Source organism: Acomys minous, assembly GCF_964271855.1.
Source record: "Acomys minous genome assembly, chromosome: 12".
Taxonomy (NCBI): domain Eukaryota; kingdom Metazoa; phylum Chordata; class Mammalia; order Rodentia; family Muridae; genus Acomys; species Acomys minous.
In genome coordinates this window covers 18,682,125-18,704,058 of record NC_140493.1, presented here as the reverse complement: position 1 = coordinate 18,704,058, position 21,934 = coordinate 18,682,125, and the positions used below count along the sequence as shown (strand labels likewise).

Here is a 21,934-nt window from a genome sequence, read left to right as displayed (position 1 = left end):
CCCACCCTCAGAACAATGGCTAGGGTGAAAGACACCTGCCTTGGTTCTAAAGCTGAGCCTGGGGACCAGGTCTTCCTCTGGTCTTAATTAGTCTCGCTTGCCTCTGGGTGTTTTCTTTCATGACTGTCAGCAAAAATGCCTTGAGGACTGTCACCCTTCACACCCATCCACTGTGTGACAAGTGCAACCCGAAGGTTTGTCCCTAAGGTTTTTAGACCAGGGAATTAAGATCATGTGTGTCACTTGGCCCTGAACTTCCACTTGTGACGAAGTGGTCACCATCTCCTGCATGGATTACATCTAAATCTGATGGGATGCTTCTTTAGGACAAGAATGTCTGAGGTGTCCCAATCAGTTAAGTCACTGTATGCAAATCTGTTTTCTGCCAGCCCCGCCTTCTACTGACTTGTGACATATGGTAGCAGGCTGAACCTGTGGTGCAGCAACAGTACACTGCAGAAATGCCATCCTTGCCACCAGACACCAAACAACTGGTACCTGGCTCCACCACAAATCTTCCAAGTTAGAGGGGGGACTGGCTGGCCATAGGGGGTAGAAATGTAGGGGAGGGTTACTGGTTGGCTCAAGACAGAGAGAACCAGCCCTCATTAAGAACCTCTGCTAAGAGTTAAGTACTTCTGAGAATGTTAACCGTATGTTGAACTTAGGATATATGTACACACACACACACACACACACACACACACACACACACACACACACGTACCTGTGCATGTGAGCACATTCCTTGATGTGTTTTGTGCCTTTCCTCTTTGAACAATCTGAACTGCAGGGGACAAGCCGCACAGTCACTTGAAGGGCAGTGTCAGAGCTCTTCCTGTGTCTGGCTACCTCAAGTGAGAGCTCCAACCAGCCAGTCGCTTGGAAAACTGGACTGCCTCCGGGAGAACTAGCTGACTGCACCCTTCCACTGTCACTGCAAGGGACACTCCAGTCCAGGTGTGAGGAACACTGGAACTGATGCTCAGGCTCCCAGCAGGCTCTGCTCCAGCCGTGATGGTGGCTCTCCAGGAATGGTCCAGGCTCACAGCTCCAGTGGGGACTGCTGAGACATCCAGCCTTGGGAACTGGGCAGCTATCAAGTTCTTGGCCTCGCTGGTGTTAGACAGCTATCGCTGGACTCGCTGGACCATACGGTGTAAGCCATTTAATAACCCCTTTTAACCAATACTCTATGGTTCCCATAGAGAAGCTAGTGTAAGTTATCAACATGCCGCATTTTCATTTCACGCTGTGATTTCTCTAATAGGCGGATGCAGAAAAGCTACGTGATGGCCACACTCCATACGGAACGGAAATTGACAAAACTCAACACAACGTAACAGGGAAAACTCTCAGCAAACAACAAATAAAGAGCATCTGCTGTAGAGCTCACATGGGCGACCTGATATGAAACAAGACAGGGAGTGAGGGGTCGAGGATGACGGATGGAGAAGGAAACTGCACAAGCCGATGTGATGAAGCAGGGAAGAGATGGGAACACTCAGGGACAGACGCTTAGTAGACACAGCCAGACAAGACTGACCCATGGAAACACAGACCAAGCTGGTAAGATCAGAACTATTAAGGCTACATCTGGTTTCCCCTGATCCTCTGAGTTCAGAGTGGATAGCAATCAAAGATGCCATTGGCTAAAAGAAAGTGGGGTATGGGCACAACCCTGTGGACCAAGTGATCCCAGTATTGACCCTCACAGGTGGTCAAAATTCTCTGCTCCTAGCTCAGGCCCCAGTACACTCTCTTTACCAACAGGGCTTCCTAGACTCCAACAGGGCCTCCTAGAACCCAACAGGGCTTCCTAAAATTCAATAGTGCTTCCTAGACTCCAACAGGGCTTCTGTTCACAGGGGATGATGGATTAATCCTGAGTCTTTAACATTTAAACTGAAAATATATATATATAGGATTAGGAACATATAACTGACAGCATAGGGAGCCAGTGTTGTCTCTGAAGCCATGATGGCAGATACACGAGTGGTCTTTATTCAGCGGACAGGCCACTCCAGACAGGATCTACAGAGAAATGTTTGTGCTCAGTAGAAATCTAAGCCGATGCAATAGTTTGGGGATTGTAGATTGGTTCAAAATTTGAGCAGCCACTTAAGATATGGCAAAGCAGACATTGAAACCAAACCCAGCCGGGTAACAGGGCTTGCTGTCAAGCCTGGTCACCTAAACACGCCTGCTGGAAGGAGAGAGACCTGATTCCTGCAAGCTGTCCTCTAATCTCCACATGTGTGCTATGCCATGAGTGTGTACACGTGCATGCATGTACACACACACACACACACAAATGTAAAAAATGGGCAAGTTATTTTAAAAAACAATGGGGAGAAAAAGGGTAACTTAATAAAAGCAACAAGAAAATAAATCACTGATTTGGAAAAATTAATTTGAATATCCAATTTATATTACAATAGATTGAAGTGTTTAATTTTAAGAATGGGACATGGGCTGGGGCAGAACTACTAGCCCAAACTGGGTAAAACGATGAGTGACAAATTTTAAACGACAGAGGAGATTGCAAGAAAAGAAGACAGATGCGTTTGATTATATTAAAATACAAACTTTGAGATGCTGAGGTACCATGCTAATGAAAAGGAAACAGCAAGCTGAGAAAGAACTCTTACACAGAACGGGCTCTCTTCTGATGCACACCTGATTATAAAGAATTAAACCTGAAGGTGATAAAATTCACTTTAAACCCTTTTGTCTGAGCTGCTAGCTCATTAAGACAGGAGGAAGATCCCCACCAAGGGAGGCAGAGGCACAGCAGGTTGGCACCTGGAGGCAGCCAACCTCAGTGCCAGCCCCTGAAAGACAAATTAAGACAATAACGGAGCACCGTTTCATGCCTCATACATGATCAATATTTAAAATGATGCTAACGTGTGCTTCGGGAGAGAATATGAACCTGGATCACTCATAACGCATGATGGCGGCAGCGTACACTGTTAGGGTGTTGTTCTGCAAGGACAGCTGGGCAGCCCTGCCGACACTTCACCCAGTGGTGCGAGCTCTCAGTACAGCAGAATACGAGGTCACCGCTTCCCTAGCCCACACAGGAAGATCAGCCAGTGTCAGGGACAAGAGAGACCTGCCAGAGAAGGTAGGAGGAGAGGACTCCCCAAAGCTGCCCTCTGACCTCCACACTGCAACTGTTGTGCAAGTCTGTCCTCTGGGCCCCACAACTGCCATCTTGGGGAGTTCAGCTCTGCCCTCCTGGAAAAGATCCTCCCAGCTGGGCTTGTTGAGTGGAAGGGTGGGAAGGCGGGAGACCCTCACCTGAGGACCCAGCTTCCTTAGCACCTGTTATTGGCTACTCTGGCCGCAGCTGCATGTGGGAGAGCTAGAGTAGGGATGGGGCCCTATCTACATGGACAAGGGGAAGTCATCATCTCTGCTGGGTAAAGGCTTTCCAGGTGCTGCCTTTTGGGGTAGGCGCACCCACACTCCTGCACGTAACTCACGGGTTCCACAGAGTGAACGCTGGCGGAACAATATCTTTGTTTGTCCTTGGGACCTTGGGAGAAGGAGAGACAGAAGGAACGGTAGCAACTTGAGCCCAGAGGGTGGGGGTGGGGAAAGAGAAGAGAACATCTCCAGTCTGCAACATGTTCATCTTAAACCAAAACCAACCAACCAAAACAAAGTAAAAAACTACTAAAAAGAATGGTACACACACACACACACACACACACACACACACACACACACACACGGTAAACACAGTATCAGCAACAAAGATCAGAGGAGAAATACATTAGAGTCTAGAAAATGATAGAAGAAAAAGATTGTGAAGCTAAGAGTTGAGGTTTTTTTTTGTTTGTTTGTTTTTTGTTTTTTTTTACTCAGAATAAGGTAAAGAAAAGGGGGGGGGGAGCCAGAAAGGAAGGAGGTGGCTGCACACATAATGGGTGGCACAGAAGTCCAATAGATCCCGAGACTATTATGCTCAAAAGTGGGGTGCCCTAAGAATCAGGGTCTTCCCCAGACACACGCAACCTACCCCATGGCTAAGTTCCACAAAGCCAGAAACTGTAAGAGATGGGGAAAATGAGGCATAATGCTACACACTTCTAATCTCAGGCTCGGGAGGTGGAGGCAGGGGGATTGTGAGTCTGAGGCCAGCCTGGGCAACTCTGAAAAGCTGTCTAGAAAACTCCTTTTAAATGATTGGCCAGGAGAAGACAACTAGTTAGAAAAGCACTATGGTATTTCAGTGCTAGGTAAGATGGACCATAAATGACTTTTGTGAGAGATGGTTGCACCCTCAAGTCTGAGCACAGGGGACGCAAGTGTCACACTGGTGGCTGTCCCATACCTGAACTGCTGCTTGATTTGGGATCACTTTGAGACTTGGAATGCTTCTATATACAGTAAGGGACCTGGAAAGCAACATCAAGTCTAAATACAACTGTCCATGGTTCATACTCCTTTCCCCACAGCCTGGAGGCTACATGACACAGGACTTCTGTGGGCCTGCATTTTGACTGGGACCCTTGGATGCCATGTCAGAACTTAGAAGGTCTCAGATTTGGGAGCCTTTCAAAATTTGAATTTTTGTTTGTAAAGATTTATTATTGTATATGTATAATGTGGTGGGGGGGGGGCGGGGGAGAACCCACTGTGCGCACGCCTCGGTGCACGTACAGAGGTCAAAGGACAACTGTGCAAAGTCAATTCTCTTCATCATCTGCATGTGGGTCCCAGGGATCCAATGCAGGTCATTGGGCTTGAGAAGCAAGTGCCTTTCCCCACTGGGCCATCTCCGCAGCCCAGAATTTGAATTTTCAAGCTGGGTGATGTTCAACACATTATGCACATCATGATGCAAACACTGGGGCATTCACTTTGTTCTCGTTTCTCATGCTGCTCCCCTGGGAATCTGGTTGGGTAGCCAAAAAGAAGGGCCTCAGAGAACTCTGGGTCCCTGAAGAAGCTGCTCTACCAAAAGAACATGGCGGCCACCTGCATCCCTAATGTGCTCGCTCTGTGTGCCTATGGCACTCGTCACTCGGGATGCCACCCCGGCTGGACTCTATTCATTGTCTATTTCAGCACTTTTAGCGCCTAGCACAGCGTCTGGCAGAGGAAGGTGTTCGGAAAATGCTAGCTGACTGACATTTCATGCGTTCATTAAAATGATAATTTCCGAGAATACGAAGCCAATAGGAAAGATGTCTAAGACAGCCACTTCTATTTTTAAAATCAAGGCAACACTGTAGATGTAGCTGACTACAAATGCGGAAGTTTCTTCTGCGTGTGGGAGAGGGTGTGGGGCAAGGAAGAGTGCTGGACAAGGGGGGGAGGGGCAGCTTCTAGTTGTTTCCACCATTCCTGTTACATCACTATTAGGATTCTGAGGCTGAGGGGGGGGACTCTACATGGCCTCGAGCTGTCGGAGAATCAAGTCCTGAAATCGGTCACCAACAGAGCTGTTTTCTGAGCTGAGAGCCACTGACTGGGCCCAATTTGTTTCTTGCTTTGGAAATCCTGGGTGGGGTCCCTCTCCACCATACCCGGTGCCATCTTATACCCCCAAATGAGCCCCTGCAGTGTGGCGCTTGGCTCTTACACTACTCTCAAGCATCCTCTCTAGATGACCCCGAAGCAGCCCTTGTCACCCAGGACTCTCTCTGTTCGCTTCCATCTCGTTCCCTTGAGGGGAGGCTCTTCCTGTGACTTGGACAGAAGAAAACCAAGACCATCTGACCAACGTGTTTGTTTCTATTGTCGCATTTGCACACGAACGGTACAGGGGTTGCTTCCAGAGTTGGGGCATTTTATCATATCGGAGTGCAAAAGGGCTCTCGGAGACCCCAGCAACAGGACACAGGCACCAGGCAGCGTGGAAAGGCCCCACCTGGCAAAAGGGAACAACAGAGCCTCAGCAAGGGTGACTGTAGCACCTGGGCATGTTGGTGCAGCCAGTTATCCTAGCACCCGGGAGGCTGAGGCAGACAGGTTTCAAGTTCAAGGGCAGCCTAGGCTACACAGGCCCTGTCTGAGAACACTGAGGGGGAAGGGAGAGGAAGGCAGGAGGAGAAAAATCACTGTCCTGAATCAGAACATATGGAATACATTTAAATTTGAGGATTCATAATAAAGAAAAGGTCAGTAGGAAAAGATTCCTGCTGCTCTCTGTGGAAGAGGCTGGACTACCGGCTCCTTATTTTGAAAAGCAGCAACAGAAGGGCCAAACTGACGGTGTTCCTTTGCAGTTCCCACTTGGTTTCCTTGCTGTTGTTTTAACTTGTGTGGAGCATGAGCAGGCAAAGCACACGCGTGGAAGCCGCGGGACTTCGGTGCCAGTTCTTGTCTTTCACCTCGTTGGAGACGGCACTTGTTCATGGCTGCGTAAGGCCTGAGAGCTTCCCAGGGTTCTACAGCATCCTCCCATCTCACCACTGGAGTGATGGGTTACAGATGCGATGCTCCTGAGTCCAGCTTTACGTGGGCTCTGGGGATCCGAACTCATGTCCTTAGGCTTGCAAGACAAGTGCTCTACCCACTGAGCTGTCTCCCCAGTGCCCGCCTTTCTGATCTAACCATGGAGGGGGCACACTCTTGTCGCAGAAGCACCATGACATGGTAAGAGAACAAAACAGAATATTAGTACCTCGTGGTCTCTAGGGAACTATGGGATTTAGGCCTGATTGACAGTGACAGCTAACATGAACAGACAGGCAAGTGGCCCACACATCTCACCAGTCTGGGGAGTAAGTCTTGCCTAAAGCAGAAAAATAAAACCATATCCATGGGTCCTTGGAGGTGCCAGTTCAGGGGACACAGGGGACTATAGGAAATTGTACTGTGGGTTATAACAATCAAATCCAGGTCATAAGAAACTCGGAGGAACATTTAATCTAGCCTTGTATAAAAGGAACAGGTGGGAAAGAAGGATGCAGATTAGCAAGAAATCCAGATGTGCAGGCTGGCTTTAGGTAAACTTAACATGCGCTAGAGTCATTTTGGGAGAAAGAACTTTTGAGAAAATTCCCCTACCAGACTGCCCTGTGGGCAAGCTTGTGGGGGGCATTTTTTTGATTAATGTAAGAGGACTCAGTTCACTGTGGGCGGAGGGTGTCACCCTGTAGGCTCCAGGCTGAGCAAGCCATGAGGACCGTGGCCTCAGTTCCTACCTCCAAGCTCCTGCTTTGGTTTCCCTCGGTGATCAAGTGTGACCTGGAAGTTTAAGATGGAGACAAACCCTTTCCTGCCCAAGTTGCTTTTGGTCGTAGTGTGTTATCACAACCATAGTAACTGAGACGCGAGGGGAGCCACAGATGGGAGTGTGCAGAACTGATTTTGATTCTGACTCTCAGACCCTGAACAAGTGAACACAAGCCGAGCAGCCGCACTGAACCCTGGGTGTCTGTTTGTTAATAATACTGATGGGTCTGTTTGGTATGAACACTGCCTGTCTTGGTGTTATAGTTTTCGCCTCGCTTGGAGGCACACGAGGAAATGTGAGGCTTGGTGTTTACTTTTGCAGCCACTGGGGCTGAGGCAAATGAGGAGAAAGCACAAAGGCGGCAGCGACCAGCCCGCACCTGATGGCTCTCAAAGCTGGGGAGTGAGCGCGAGAGTAGATGTGTCGGGGCTTCTCTCTTTGCCTTTGCATATGTGGGGGAAATCTCAGTGGCACCAATTTTAAAGCACAGAATAAAATATAAATGAGGCTCTCCGGTGTTGTCCCGGCCGATGTCTGGCGGAAAACCTGTCAAGAAACGATCGGATTCTTACCTTTTCATTAGCTGGATAAAAATCTTTCTCGGTAGCCGGTATACGAAGGTGTCAAGGACAACCTTCAGGTAATTCAGAGAGACGTAGCCACCTTTGGAGGGGTCTCCTGCACTCAGGGCTTTTTCAATCTTTTCATATGACTTCGAAAGCTGCAAGGAATTAAAATTCAAGTTTTGCGTTCAGTTGAGTCAACACCCCGGGGCCGTCCGACCATGCCATGTTGGTTTTTTTGTTGTTGTTGTTTCTGTTAAACCAGAACCTCCTTGCGTTTCCGTCTCCAAAAACTGATCAAAAAGGTTACTGTCACATGTACTGAGCCTCAAATGTTTAATTGATGAACTCACTACAAACAACACCCTGCTCACAGATGACAACTTTCTCAGGGAGGGACAGCGAGGATGGCAGCGTTACCTCTGACTGCAGTGCTAAAAATACCCCGCAACTCCGCCACTGTGGTACATCTTAATATGCTCCCGGCATTCCCTACCGTGAGCCCACGCCACACACTTCTGATTAAGTCACACCATCAGGCTCACAAGCTGGGAGCATTTTATTAAAAACAGAAGTTGCTTTTGTGGCATGGAAGTTGATTAATATAAGGATTACATAAACATAATAGGCACTGGACATGTCATAAATCATGGTTTTTAAAAGGGGGTGATAACAAAAGAGTGAACCAGCTCTCTCCTGGGACTCTAAAGACGCAGTGAAGTTGGTTCAAAGCTGTTTTTCATGACTCATAAAACCACTATGGATGCTGGTTATCACTTATAGAACACTGCTATTTATTATTGGCTGATAACTATATTTTCAACCATCTCATTTGATCTGAATTCAGTTTTTCCTGCTGACTGGGAAAAGATGGAAAATAGACTAACAGCTGCCAGCTTGGTGTTAAAAGGTACCTTTCCTTAAAGGTGTCTGCAACACAGGTGCACATGGGCAGGGGTCTCCATCCACCCAAGGAATGAGAGGTAGGTTTGGAGACGACCCTGAATGGGCATGGCAGACCTGGGGGTCTTTCAATACTGGGGATGATTAGAGGGCCAGGATGGTGCCTCTTGCTGCACAAAGAACCCCCGGGCAGGGTGCAATGCTTGACACCCACAGAAAGAGCCAGCTTCTGTGGCCTGCACCTGTAATTCATGGGCCAGAGAATCTGAAATATGTAACATGGTGACTGTCCTTCAATCAATAAGTCAGAGAAGAGAACCAGCTCCCCAAAGCTGCCCTCTAACTTACACACACACACACACACACACACACACACACACACACACACACGGTGGGAGGTAGAAATCTTAAATTCTAAAAATATTTAGCGATCCAAGTCTCTTAGAAAGGACCTAAGCCTAATTAACACAAACTTCAACTAAGCTCACTCACTTCTTCCATGGGAAGGAACCTCGTCTGTGCCTCTGCCTCAGGGAAGTTCCCCCCAGACCAGGGAGAGTCCTGTGCAGTCTTCATGTACTTACTAAGCTAATAAAATCTTTTCTCTCTTTTTTTTTTGGAAACTGGATCTAACTCACTACACAGCTCTGGCTGGTCCAGAACCCACTCTGTAAACCGAGCTGTCCTCGAACTCGAGAGACCTGACTGCCTCTGCCTCCCAAGATTGAGGAGTAAAGCCTTATGCCACCACACCTGGCTAATGGAACCCATCCATAAACTTCACTGTTTATTAAAAACTGTAAGGCTTTGATAAGAAAACCACAAACGGTTCAGCCAAGTACATACCCAAAGGGAAGAGGGGTGCGGGATGTCTCCCAAGTTCAGCCCTGAGCTCCAAAAGCTCTCGATGCGGTCATCATTTCAAAGGTAGTTTTACAAATGGTGAGTCATACCACACTCCTCGGCTGGACAGATGCTCTCCTCACTTAGCAACACATTGAAACACTTTCTTGAGAACCGGTGCACACCTGTGCTGTTCTTTTAGGTGATATGACCTCAGTGATGGCCCAGCACGAGTTATAGCCCGCTTTTAAACCACCTCCCCACACCCATCTCAAGGGGACCCCAGTGTCTCTCCCCGGCACCCGCCCTCCTCTATCCCAGCACACAATGCTGTGTTTACAATGGAGTGTGCTTGTCTCTCGCCCTCTCCTCTACCAGGGCTAGAGGCCTTCAAGAAAGCAGACTTTATGCTGGTTTTGTTCACTAACAGTGACTCAGAATGCAGCACAAATTTGACATGTGTTACTCAGGGTATCTAAAAGTGGATGTGTTTTACCAGGGGGAAAATGTTCTACACAAAAGTCTCAAAAATATAAAAAGATGCTCCATGCCTTAGCAAAAAAAGACTAATAACCCTCAAAATCCCAGTGGAGACCGCACCAGACGGGCAAACATGAACAGGTCCAACTGTGTCAGGCGGGGGGTGGCCCATGGAACACAACTCCATATGCTTATGGTGGGCGAGCAAATGATCATGGGCAACAGGGTGATGCTTTGGTTTTACCAGAATCTTTCTGTAGAGCATCAGCTGAGACAGAGACTCCAGGCCTAGATGGCATCCCCAGGAGACACAACACTGTGTGCCACAAGCTATGCAAATACCCATTCATGGTGGGACCTAGTGACACAACCCAAATGCCACCACAGGAGACTATGAGACCCTCCAGAGTGTTTGGAGGACAGACAGTGCGAAGGGGAGGTGATGACAGTGTGCGGTGGAAGATGACAAAGGGGGGGGGGGAGATGAGGACAGATACTGTTGGGGGAGGGGGGAGGTGACACAGACATGTTGCCGGAGAGATGAAATAATGACAGACACTGTGCATGGGAGGTGGTGCAGACATTGCAGGGGCGAGGTGAGGAGAGGCACTACACCAGGGGAAGTGAAGTAGACATTACATGAGATGATGACAGATGCTGTGCAGGGAAGGTGGTGACAGACACTGTGCAGGGGTGGTGACACGGCGTTGCAGGGGGAGGTGCGACAGACAGTGCGTATGGAGAAGAAATGATGGACAATGTGTAGGGGAGGCGACAGACAGTGCAGGGGAGGTGATGCAGACATTGCAGGAGGAGGTGATGACGGACACTGTGCAGGGGGAGGTGATGAGAGATACTGTGTATGGGGGCGGGGGAGGTGACCACAGACACTGAGTAGGGAAAGGTGACCCAGTATTGCAGAGGGAGGTGATAACAGACAATGTGCAGACATCGCAGGAGGTGGTGCTGACAGACACTGCAGGGAGAGGTGACACAGACACTATGTAGGGGAAGTGGTGACAGTATGCAGTGGGAGATGACACAGACACTGTGCAGCGAAAGATGACAATAAAAAAAAAACCCTCTACATCAGTAAGGTGCTAATACAGCTGCATTTTAACATGGGTGGAGCATATCCTAAGCACAAACAGGGCAAAAGCAAAGGGTTTCACAACTGTACCAACACACTACAGAGTGGGCAGAACAGGAGACCCAGCAAGCAAGAGACAAAGGACCTCAGCTTGCAAGGGATATCAATAAACGAGTATCTTTTGTGATGCCATAAAAATGAACCAGACAAAAACGAGGGATTCGTTAAAAGGGTGTCCTGAAATGCTCAAATTGCACAAGAGAGGAGGGGTCTGGGAGAGCTGAGATCATGACAATAAAGATGAAAGATAAAGTAGGTGAAAAGATGGGAGTCAGACGAGCACTAAGTGGGACTTGAAAGAACCCCAAAGCAGAGAAACAACAAGACGAAAAGGTTAATGTGTCGTGGATCAGGTAACAGGATGGCCACCAGGGCAAAGATGACCCAATACAAGGACAACTGGGGACAGTACTGAAGGAGAGACGGGAGCGGGAAGAGGACGAACAAGGTGTGTGTGGTTTTGTGTCATGATCCAGGATATCCACAGACAGATGTTCTGAAGCCGACCGTCTAAAGAATGAGCCCATGTTCCAAGAAGTGTCCTCAAAATGTCCCGAGTTAGGACATAGCTCAGCCTGGCTTTTACATTTTGAGGGTCAACATAAGAATATATTCGGGGCATCAGGATGACCTTGGACTCTTTACAACAGAGGCAGGTGCCAGGAGGTGATGGGAAGAAATTCACCCCATGATGGCGAAAGGAAAACAGCGTAGTCACACACGGTCGGACCGCTGCTCAGGTCTAACCACACAAGGCACACGGTCCCCGAGGTGTGGACATAAGGGAAGCAGAGCAGACAGTGAAGTCCAGCCAAGCAAAAATACAGGGAGAGAAGACCCAACACACCACACATTTCGCTTGTGGCCACCAAATATGTCTGAGTATAAAACAAAGACCAGACATCTGAGGGATTACCATAACTGCACAGAATATAAATATTACCAACTCCAAGAACACACATAGCAAAAATCTGTGGGGCGGGGGCTGGGCAGAAGAAACACAGCAAGTGTCAGTCACTTGTCACTTGTCACCAAGTTCCACGGCAGCGAGCCAGCCCCTTCAAAAACATCACCACCTCTTCAGCTCTGCCTGGTTCTCTTCAACCCCCTCATCATGTTAATGTCCCTTCAGGGACTTAATATGTCGTGTGGGAAACAGACATACATAGGTCTGGGGCATCTTCCTGTCACGTGTGATTGACAAAACTGAAGCGGGTGGTGACAGCCGGGACCCCAGAAACAAAGTGTTGGGACTTCAAGGCAAATTGTGTCCCTCCCTCCTGCCTTGGCATTCTCACCTGAAGATCGACATACAACCAGTGCCTGTCATGTGGGGACTGAATTAGTGATCCCAGTGCACTTAGGGAGGCAGAGGCAGATGGATCTCTGAGAGTTCGGGGCCAGCCTGGTCTGCAGAGTGAGTCTAGGACAGCCAAGTCTACATGGAGAAACCCTGTCTCCAAAAAACAAAAACAAAGGAACAAAAAAAAAATGCACTTTTAATTTAAATGTCTTTGATTTTTACCAGGAATAAAGCAAGCCTTGACGTCACATGACATCAAGATTAGCCTAAGTGCTGGGATTATAGGCATGTGTCACCAGGCCTGGCTAAAAGTATGTTTTTAAAGGAGAGTGTTTTTTTTTCTTTTTTTCTTTTCTTTTGAGACATGGCCTTTCTGTGTAGCCCAGGTTGACCCAGAACTCAGACCTCTCTGCCACAGAGGGCTGTGTATTTTGTATAGGTCACTTTTTTTATGAATACAATAAGGTCATAAGGTCATTCACCAAGAAGGAAAAATGAGCTTTGCCAATTTATCAGTAGATATGTTCCTTACTCAGGCCCTTTCACCAGTATGGCTTTGTCAGTGTTTCCTCACTGCATTTTACTAAAAAGTCCACATCAATAACTCGCAAAGTTCTGTATATATTGTAAACAGTTATTGAAGCGGAAACAATGGCTCAGTGGTTAGGTTTGGATGACTGAATGTGCTCTTGCAGAGGATCTGAGTTCAGTTCCCACACTGAGCAGCTCAGTTACCTATAACTTCAGTTCCAGGAATCTAGCGCCCTCTTCTGGCCTCCTTGGGTACCTCCACACAGGTGCGCGTTCACGCGTATGCACGTGAACACACATGTACTCTCTCACACACACACACATAAAAATCATGTTTTGAAAAATAGTTATTATTTATCTATCATTTATGTCATATTTTGCCATGCTGATCTCATACTCATACAAAGTTTTACCGTATAAAAATACTTTTCATTTTCATGCCATCAAACTTCATCTTTTTCCTTGTGGTCTTTATGTTTTATTTCATACTCAAAAGATACTTTGATTTCAAACTTTCAATTTTTCCCTTTGACTGAGGTGGAGGCTTCAGCTTGGTGGTAGATGTCTGGTTCAGCATGGTCTGATACCCAGTACCACAAAACCCACTTTTACCCACAATTGTTCATTCTAGGTTTATAGTAGTTGCTACGTGTAGAAACTGGTTTTGGTGAGGGGCTAATAGGTTGCAAGCTTTTTTTTCCCAAAACACCTGTCAAACAAATAGTCTCAATGATAATATCACCACTAACGATCCACCACTTCCCCTGTGGTGCATCACTGAAATACCTTGTACTGCATGAGTGATGGTTAGGTTTAAGTGTCAATTTGACACAACCTGTAATGAGAGACTGTCTCTATCAGGCTGGCCTGTCTACAGGAGAAAGTCTTAATTCAGGCAGGAAGGCTCAGCCCACTGTGGGCAGCACCATTCCCTAGGTGTGTGTGTGGGGGGGGGTGTTCGTGAACTGTGTATGAGATGAGTGCTGAGAATGAACTGGACACAAGGGACACAAGGAGCATGCATGCATCATGCCTGCCTGCATTGCTCTCTGCTCTTGACTGGCGACGTGGACCTGATGGTCTGCGTGAAGGTCCCGCCCTGACTTCCCCACAGTGATGGACTGAAGCTGCGAGCTGAAATCCAACTTTCTCCCCAAATTGCTTCCCATCAGGGCGTTTTTCTCACAGCAGCAGAAATGAAACCAGAACAATAGGCTGAACTCACGGCATAGCTTGGCCCAGTGCCAAGGCTGTTACACGGAAAGACCCTGCCTCGAAAACAAAAACCAAAATAAAACAAACAAAAAGGCAATCACCTTCCTAACTCACTCTGACTGTCCTTTGTTGTTTGTTTACAACCCCATCCAAGGGCAGAGAGGCCTCTTCAATTAGTCAAGTAATGTCATCCAACCAAGTTGTACCATTCTTTTTTTGTTTTAGCCTGCAAGTAGCACAGGGGATACACTTAAAACTAACTTCTCAAGCTGTGGGGATGACTCCATGGGTAAAAGTGCTTGCTAAGACTGTAAGAGGATCTGAGTTCCTTGCTGGGAAAGGTGGCACACGCCTTTAATCCCAACATTTGGGAGGCCAGAGACAGGTGGATTTCAATGAGTCCAGGACAGCCTGGACTACAAGAGAAACTCTGATTTGAAAAAAAAAAGCAAGAAGGAGGAGGAGGAAGAGGAGAAGAACAAGAAGATGATGATGATGATGATCACAAAGAAGAAAAGAAGAAGAGGAGGAGGACCTAAGTTCAAATCCTCAGTGGCCGTGTTATAGCCGAGCATGGCTGTATATGTTTATAACCACAGTGCTGGCAGCTAGGGACAGGCAGATCCTGAGCTCTCACCTGTCAGCCAGTCTAGCCAAAAAGGAGAGCTTCAGTTCAGTGACAAACATGCCTCAAAAAAAACAGAGAGCAGGAGAGGAAGACAGCCAGTATCCCCTCTGGCCTCTGCATGCATATTCATGGTCTTGTGCACAGGCACACACACGTGTACAGACACACACCCCACCCATGCATTCCTTCCACATTCATATCTGACACCTACATACTCCATGCTCACATCCCAAGCCCACACACACTCACATACCTTCATACCACAACATACACCCCACATCCATGCCACCCCTCACTCACATTCACACCCTAAACGCACATCTCCACATCTACAGCATACCCTAAACCTGTAACCCCCACATTCGTACCCCATACCCCCACATTCCTACCTCACAGCTCTGCACCCTCACACTTCACACTCCCATGCTTATAACCCATACCTACATCCCCACGCCTATCACCCCCACATTTACACACCATACGTACATATTTTCACATTCACACCACCAACTTTTACCCCTCCACACACATCTCCACTTCCACAGCTCCACAGACACACCCCACGCACACTCAGAATTAACCTGGCCACTGTGAGCACAATCACTGGATCTGCAGGAGGGGTCCTGGCAGTTTGAGGGGTTCAGGTGGGAGCAAAACAAAGTTTCACACTAACACCCAGACAAAAATGGTTTCTGTGGTCGTCTCTGGTCACACTTTGGCTCTCACCTCTTGGCAAAAGGCCTTTTCCAGGTCGTCTAAGGAGTAGTTTTTCCAGACGTCTTCAAAAGGCACGGCGTTGAGCGGCTGCTCCCTCTTGGTGTTTTTGGCTTGTTGATTCTCCCTTGCAGGTTCTATTAAGACAAGATCACTTTGGTTTACTCACTGTAAAGGCCGTTTCTATGCCATTTGCCTTTGGTCATCACACCTGCTTGGGAAAAAAATTAAGATGACCAAATGGAGAAAAGAGTGGCCCGTTGGATTCATTACACTGAAATAAACTGATGAATGGGGAAAAAAAGACAAAGGTAGCCTTCTATGTGTTGCTGTGCGCCAGGATAGGCCCTGACCTGTGGGCTAAGCATGATGGAATGGCAACGGTCTGCACAGTGGACAGAAGCGAGGACCATTCTGTATGGCGTGTGTGAGCTTCGCTGAGGCATGTCAAGGACACATCAAAGCCAGAAACCATTCAGTGAAGAACAGTGGAAGGAATGTGAGCAGAGAAAACGGCTACACACACACAGGAGAGGGAAGCTTCTGTGCGGCCGTGGATCTGTGATCCCGGTGCTCAGCAGGCTGGGGCAGGCAGGAGGGCTCTGAATTTATGGGCAGCCTGAGCAGATGAATGCAATTATCCAAATGAATAGTGAGGTTAGAGATGGGGCTGGTCATACAAAGAACTGAAAAGTATAGTAGAGGTATTAGTAAGTGTTTAAAATCACTGATAAATTCAAAAAATCTACTTGAAACCAGACAAGGATAATCTATTTATCATGGTGAGGGCTAAGAAGAAGAACAAGACCGAAAACAAGGAGGCTGAGGTGCTCAGTGGTAAAGTTCACACATGAGGACCTGAGTTCAAATCCCAAGCCAGGCATGGCTCTACACACCTGTAACCCACTGCTGGGGTTTCAGGATGATGGGCAGGTATCGGGGGCTGAAGTGGTGGCCCCACTTCAGTGGGTGTTCCTGCAACCAAGACAGAGATAATAGAGGTAGAAACCTGGGTATTGCTCAGGATATGTGCAGGAGAGTATTCCTGCACATATACATGCACATAGTGTATACCACACACATATACCCACAGAGAGTTATGTATGTACACACACACACACACACACACACACACACACACACACACACACACGCAATGGACAGTGGCAGGAAGCATCTCTCACTTGGCACAAAAGCAATCCATGTGTGAACACTCTGAGCAATTCTGCTGCTTGCTGTTTGTGGAACAGTGAGCCACGCAGCAAAGGCATGCACATGAGGATGCTTTCTACAGTGCAGAGAAAAACAGTGGCAACCTTCCCAGAGGGGTTAACAGGGGAAACATCACAAATGGAAGTTGCTGAGGCCATGCAATAGCACACAAGCATCAAAAACAAAGACCAGGGCTCAGTCATTAGACGCACTTGTTGATTTTTCAGAGGACCAGGTTCAACTCTCAGCACTCATGTGGCACCTTACAACCAAATAAATTGTAAGGAACAAGAAAGATGTGTCTGTGATAGAAATGCAACAGTTTTCTTACAATATATTCTTTCATGATTATAAGGGAAATTAACATAATTTAATTTTCATTTCTCACTTATTTTGTATGTTTTTGTCCATTTATCATCTACCTACTTATGCACCAGAAAAAAATATCTGGGAGGCTCTGACCGAGAAGAGTGCTGAGGATGGAAGGATGCGAGGCCCAGGATCAGGGGATGGGGCTTTCTGGTTTTACGCATTTGGCCTTCATTCAACCAGCCTGTGTGCTTCTCACAGCAGAAGAGGATCAAGTGTGTCTCAAGTGTAGCCATCTTCTCTCTCAGAGACACAAATGGCTCCCCAGATTTATTTCCTAAAATGTCTGCAAATAAGCCGCAGCCAAATGAGGCACGCTTACTTTAGCGACAGCTAACAGGCTGCCAGGCATCTGGAATCCCACTCCTCATCTCCAAGGGAGGGAAGGGAAAAGGAAGACCCTTCCCCGGGTCCCTCTGAGCTACATGAGAGGCACAAAGACAGTCTTCCAGCTGGGTCTCATGTGGTCTCAGAACACCCTGGGCCATGCTCTGACCTGGCAGAGGTGGCCCTGGGTTCCCAGCAGGCTCTCTGGTACTTTAACTGCTTCTCTAGGACACACACACACACACACACACACACATACACACACACACACACACACACACACACACACACACACACACACACACACACACACCACAGAGCCAGGGCAGCCCACACATCCTCTATTTAAACAGAATGCAGGCTCCTGTGAGCTGAAGTAGACAGTGAAGCTGGAGGCCTGCCTGGGAAGGCCTGCCTGTGAGGTCTCATCTCCTGAGACCCTCTCTCTCCGGTTTCCCATTATTTTTCCTTCAGTATTTGTTTTTTCATTTGAGAAGGCTGAGGATGGAACCCAAGTCCTTTCCATGCTAGGGAAGTGTTCCACTAAAACTACCCAGAAGCCCAAACATTAAGAGGTCTAGGATCCCCCAAGAACAGCAAGCAGAAACTGTCCCTCGGTCCCATGTGACTGCTTCACATGCCCAGATAGATGGTGCTTTTGACATGCAAGGCAGCCAGGTGTAGGCAAAATTAATAGAAACTGTTGTCCTATATTCAGAAAAAACCAAAGGCAACAACTGCTGGAACTCAGAACAACACTGAGTTTGTGAACTGCTTGGTTCATCAACAAGTGAGCATATTCTAGCAAATTCCACCCCATCAGACACCATTCACAGTGGAAGTTCAGAGCAGAGACAGTGCCGAGTACAAAGAATTAGGCGGGACCCGTGCTAACCACCCTGACTAAACTAAATGGGCTATTTAAAAATAGTAATAAGCGACACATTTAAAACAGATGTACACACAGGTGCGAGTGGGGAGAAGGGTTCTAGGAGGAATGGGGGGGCAGATGAAAGAGGGTGATGGGGTGGAGAGGATGGGAATGAATTGTGCATCTGCATAAAACTGTCAAAGAGTAGGTGAAAAGTGTCTTAGAAAAGGAATTATGTATAGTCATTCTAAATCACAAAAGTGAACATCTGAAGCAGACGCAAACAGGTGTGTTGAGCATGCTTCGTTTCTTAGGCCCTTGAGAATGTCTTCCGTGAGTGGTAGGTTAGGATGCCACACCAGAGAGGGGGCTGAGGGGTTCTCAGGAGGTTTTCCCTCCAGTGGCAGTTCCCAAGCCTGTAACAGCCAGGACACAAGGGACAGACCGTGCTGAAACTCGGGGTACAAAGTTCTATAGGCAGCTGGAAAAAAGCCAACCCTCACTAAGGGGGTGAGTAAGACGGCCTTGGGTTTCAGACACAGGCCACGGTGGCCTTCTGAAAGAGAAACATGTCACCCTCCGTCATTACGTCCGGCTAAGATAGAGCCATCGCTTCCTTGAGTGTCTCTGTAATTTCTCTCCTGCTGATGATCCCAAATGACAGTAAATTATTTGAAAAATAGCCCGTGAGCTAATCTTTACCAGAGCCCCCTTGCAATCCCTTATTCCACCCAATGCATGAGAAGGTGGACAAAAAGAGGTGACAAAGCCAGTAGAGTGCCTGGCTTTGTCCAAAGAGCAAGGTCCTGGGACCTGCTCCCAGCCATCTGGGTTAGCAGAACCAGCTGGAGCCTGTGAACAGTGGTGTTTTTGTCTTGCTGGGAAGGCAGCACTGTGCACCTCAGATGGGCCCTGAGGAGGTTTGCTGAGCAGCATTAAGACAAAAACCAGACAATGAGGAAAAGTGTTAAATAACCCAGTGTGGGTGGGGGTGACCCCAAGTTAGGGGACTGAGGAGAAAGTCCAACTAACCTGAGTGTCCAGTTATGTGTCTCAAACATTCTCCCCCTCAAAGAAATGGGCCACAGCCCTGTTCAGAACCACCAGCAGCTGGACAGCTCCAGACACCATGTTACTGAGGCTGAGACGAAGGCTGTGGGTAGGCGGGAAAGCTTTCTCCATGAGGACGTGCATCCACATGCAGAGGACCACTTTCAGCATCTAAATACAGATGCAAGCTCCTCTGCTCTTACATTGGCTCCTTCCCCCTTTATGGGAAAGGCTTCATTATCTAAACTCTTTGACATTCAGAAGCAGCAGGAAGAAGGGCAAATGACACCCAGAGGACCTCATGTAAGGACAGTCTGTGAGTTCGGGGCAGTGGGGGGGGGGAAGAGGGGACACATTCCAGGTCCCAGTTGTGTGCTGGCTCCATATGCATTTTGTGGAGATCCTAGTTCTCAAATATATATGTTGCTGTATGGGTCTGCGTGTGCGGCTAGGTGTGTGGCTTTGTGGGGGTGTGTCTTTGTGGGGGTGTGTCTGAGGGGTGGGAGGAGAGTGGGGGGTCCTTGTGTGTGTGCAGGAGCCCATGTGAGTGCAGGTGCCCACAGAAGCCAGAGAAGGGTGTTGGGTGTCCTGGAGCTGGAGTTAAATTGGATGTGAGGCCCCAGACATGATTTCTGGGCACAAAATTCTGCTTCTTTGGAAGAGCAGTATATGCCCTTAACTACTGTCCACTCCAGCCCCCTCCCTTTCTTTCCTTCAGCTCTCATATTACTCTTGTAAATAATGATATCATGGGTACCTCTGCTATGGATACATTTTTCATACTGGGATATTTTGCCTTCGGGGAGACCCACAGCAGGAAAGAAAAAAAAAAAAAACATGTTAAAATCCTTAGCAACATGCATAGGAAGTCCTTACCTGAATTTGACAGTAGATTTTTAAAGTTCGAGTCGTTCATAATGCTGAAATTCTTCAGGAAAGTGTTGTAGTCCACCCTAGTGGTGCCGTCGATGCTGTACTGCTTCAATAACCTGAAACACAGACGCTCACTGGAGTGGGGCAGAGCCAAGACCAGACTGGACAGAAGCATGGCTTACATCAAGGTCTGCTTTAGACTGGGCCGGCATGGATGTTAAGGTCTTCCTAAGAAGACTATGGGAGACACTGCTGTTGGGATTCTTAAAGGCAGAGAGCTGAGGCTGGGGAGATGGCTCAGTCGGTAAAGCGCTTGCTGTGCCAACCCAAGGACCAGAGCGCCATCCATAGAACTTCATGGACCAGAGCAGCGTGGACATTGTGTCTGGAATCCCCATGATGGGGAGAAGGAAGCAGGCAGACTCCTCTGGCCAGCCAGTTTACAGTTTATCCTCCTTGGGGACTTCCTGATGTGAGAGGCCCCGTCCCCCTCTCTCTCTCTCTCTCTCTCTCTCTCTCTCTCTCTCTCTCTCTCTCTCTCTCTCTCTCTCACACACACACACACACACACACAAAAGTAAATAAAAAGTGGGCAACTCCTGAGGGCAATACCCAAGGCTGGCCTTTGGTCTCCAAATGCACACGTGCACATATACGCATACAAACCAAAGATGCAGACACGGGAGGGAGAATATTTAGTCAGCTCACAGAAGGGCACACAGAGAGAATGGGATGGAACAAGCAGGCCCCTTCTTGGGAATGTCCCAGACACGCTTCCCATGGGTTTTGTTTCCTTCCTTGGTTTGAAGAGGGAGGAGGACACTGAGTCCCAGGACCCAGGAGGACACCTCCTTGCCAGACAGCGGAAGCAATGCTACTTTCCTGTGAGAGGTACAGAAACCGGCATCTGCGCAGTGAGCCGGTGAGAGTCACGCTTCCGCAACCAGGGACCCCAGTGTGGGAAGAGTGGGGTTGACAAGCAAGTGATTCTTACAACTGATAAGAGCCCATCGCCTCAGGAGACGAAACACCTTGGCCCACAGAGACGCCATCTCCAAACGGCAAATGGCCAAGAGGGTTCAGCTGTTCTTGAAGCATTTATGGCATTTACAGATAATAAAACAACTTTTTTTTCTGTTTATTTTGAGACAGGGTCTTGCTATTTGCAGCCCAGGCTACCCTTGAAATTTCTAGGTCCTCCCCTTGGCCTCCAAGTGCTGGAGTTATAGGCTTGGGTCCACCACGCCGAGTTCAGAACAAGAAATTTTAAAACAGCACACACACACACCTCTCTCTCTCTGTCTAAAATACACTGAGATAAGTGGAACGCTTTGGTTTTTTAAATGTGTTTCCTATTATTCATATCTGTGTGTGATAAACACTTTTCTAGATGATTTCTGGGTTACTACATTTCTAAAAAATTCACAGTTTTTAAATGTTTGGTTATATTCTCCCCATATGTGTTGGTTTCTATAATTATCTAATTTCATGCTTTCTCAAAATTTAGTAATTAATACTTAAAGTATTTGTTAGTTTTCCGGCTTCCAGATTGAACGGGGAGCACCATGTATTCGGTTCCCACTTGTACCCCTCTTCTCACTTTGATGGAGCTTCCTGTTTGTCCTAATAGGAAAACTTACCCAGAGAGATTACAGCTGTCAGATGTTAACTCAAAAACTCCCTAAACAGCCCTTGTTTTCCTCT

The 21,934-nt window shown here is 47.7% G+C and overlaps 1 protein-coding gene across 2 annotated transcripts in view; it reads right to left on the bottom strand.

Annotated features, from left to right (window-relative positions):
• The window catches only part of EFCAB6 (EF-hand calcium binding domain 6), a 178,179-nt gene that overhangs the window by 82,049 nt on the left and 74,196 nt on the right, over positions 1-21,934 (bottom strand). For both annotated transcript variants that reach the window (XM_084749763.1, XM_084749764.1), the window contains exons 8-10: positions 20,234-20,346; positions 15,541-15,665; positions 7,771-7,919 (exon numbers count right to left, since the gene is read on the bottom strand). In XM_084749763.1, coding sequence (XP_084605889.1) covers positions 7,771-7,919; positions 15,541-15,665; positions 20,234-20,346 — 387 coding nt within the window. The remainder of the gene's footprint in view (positions 1-7,770; positions 7,920-15,540; positions 15,666-20,233; positions 20,347-21,934) is intronic.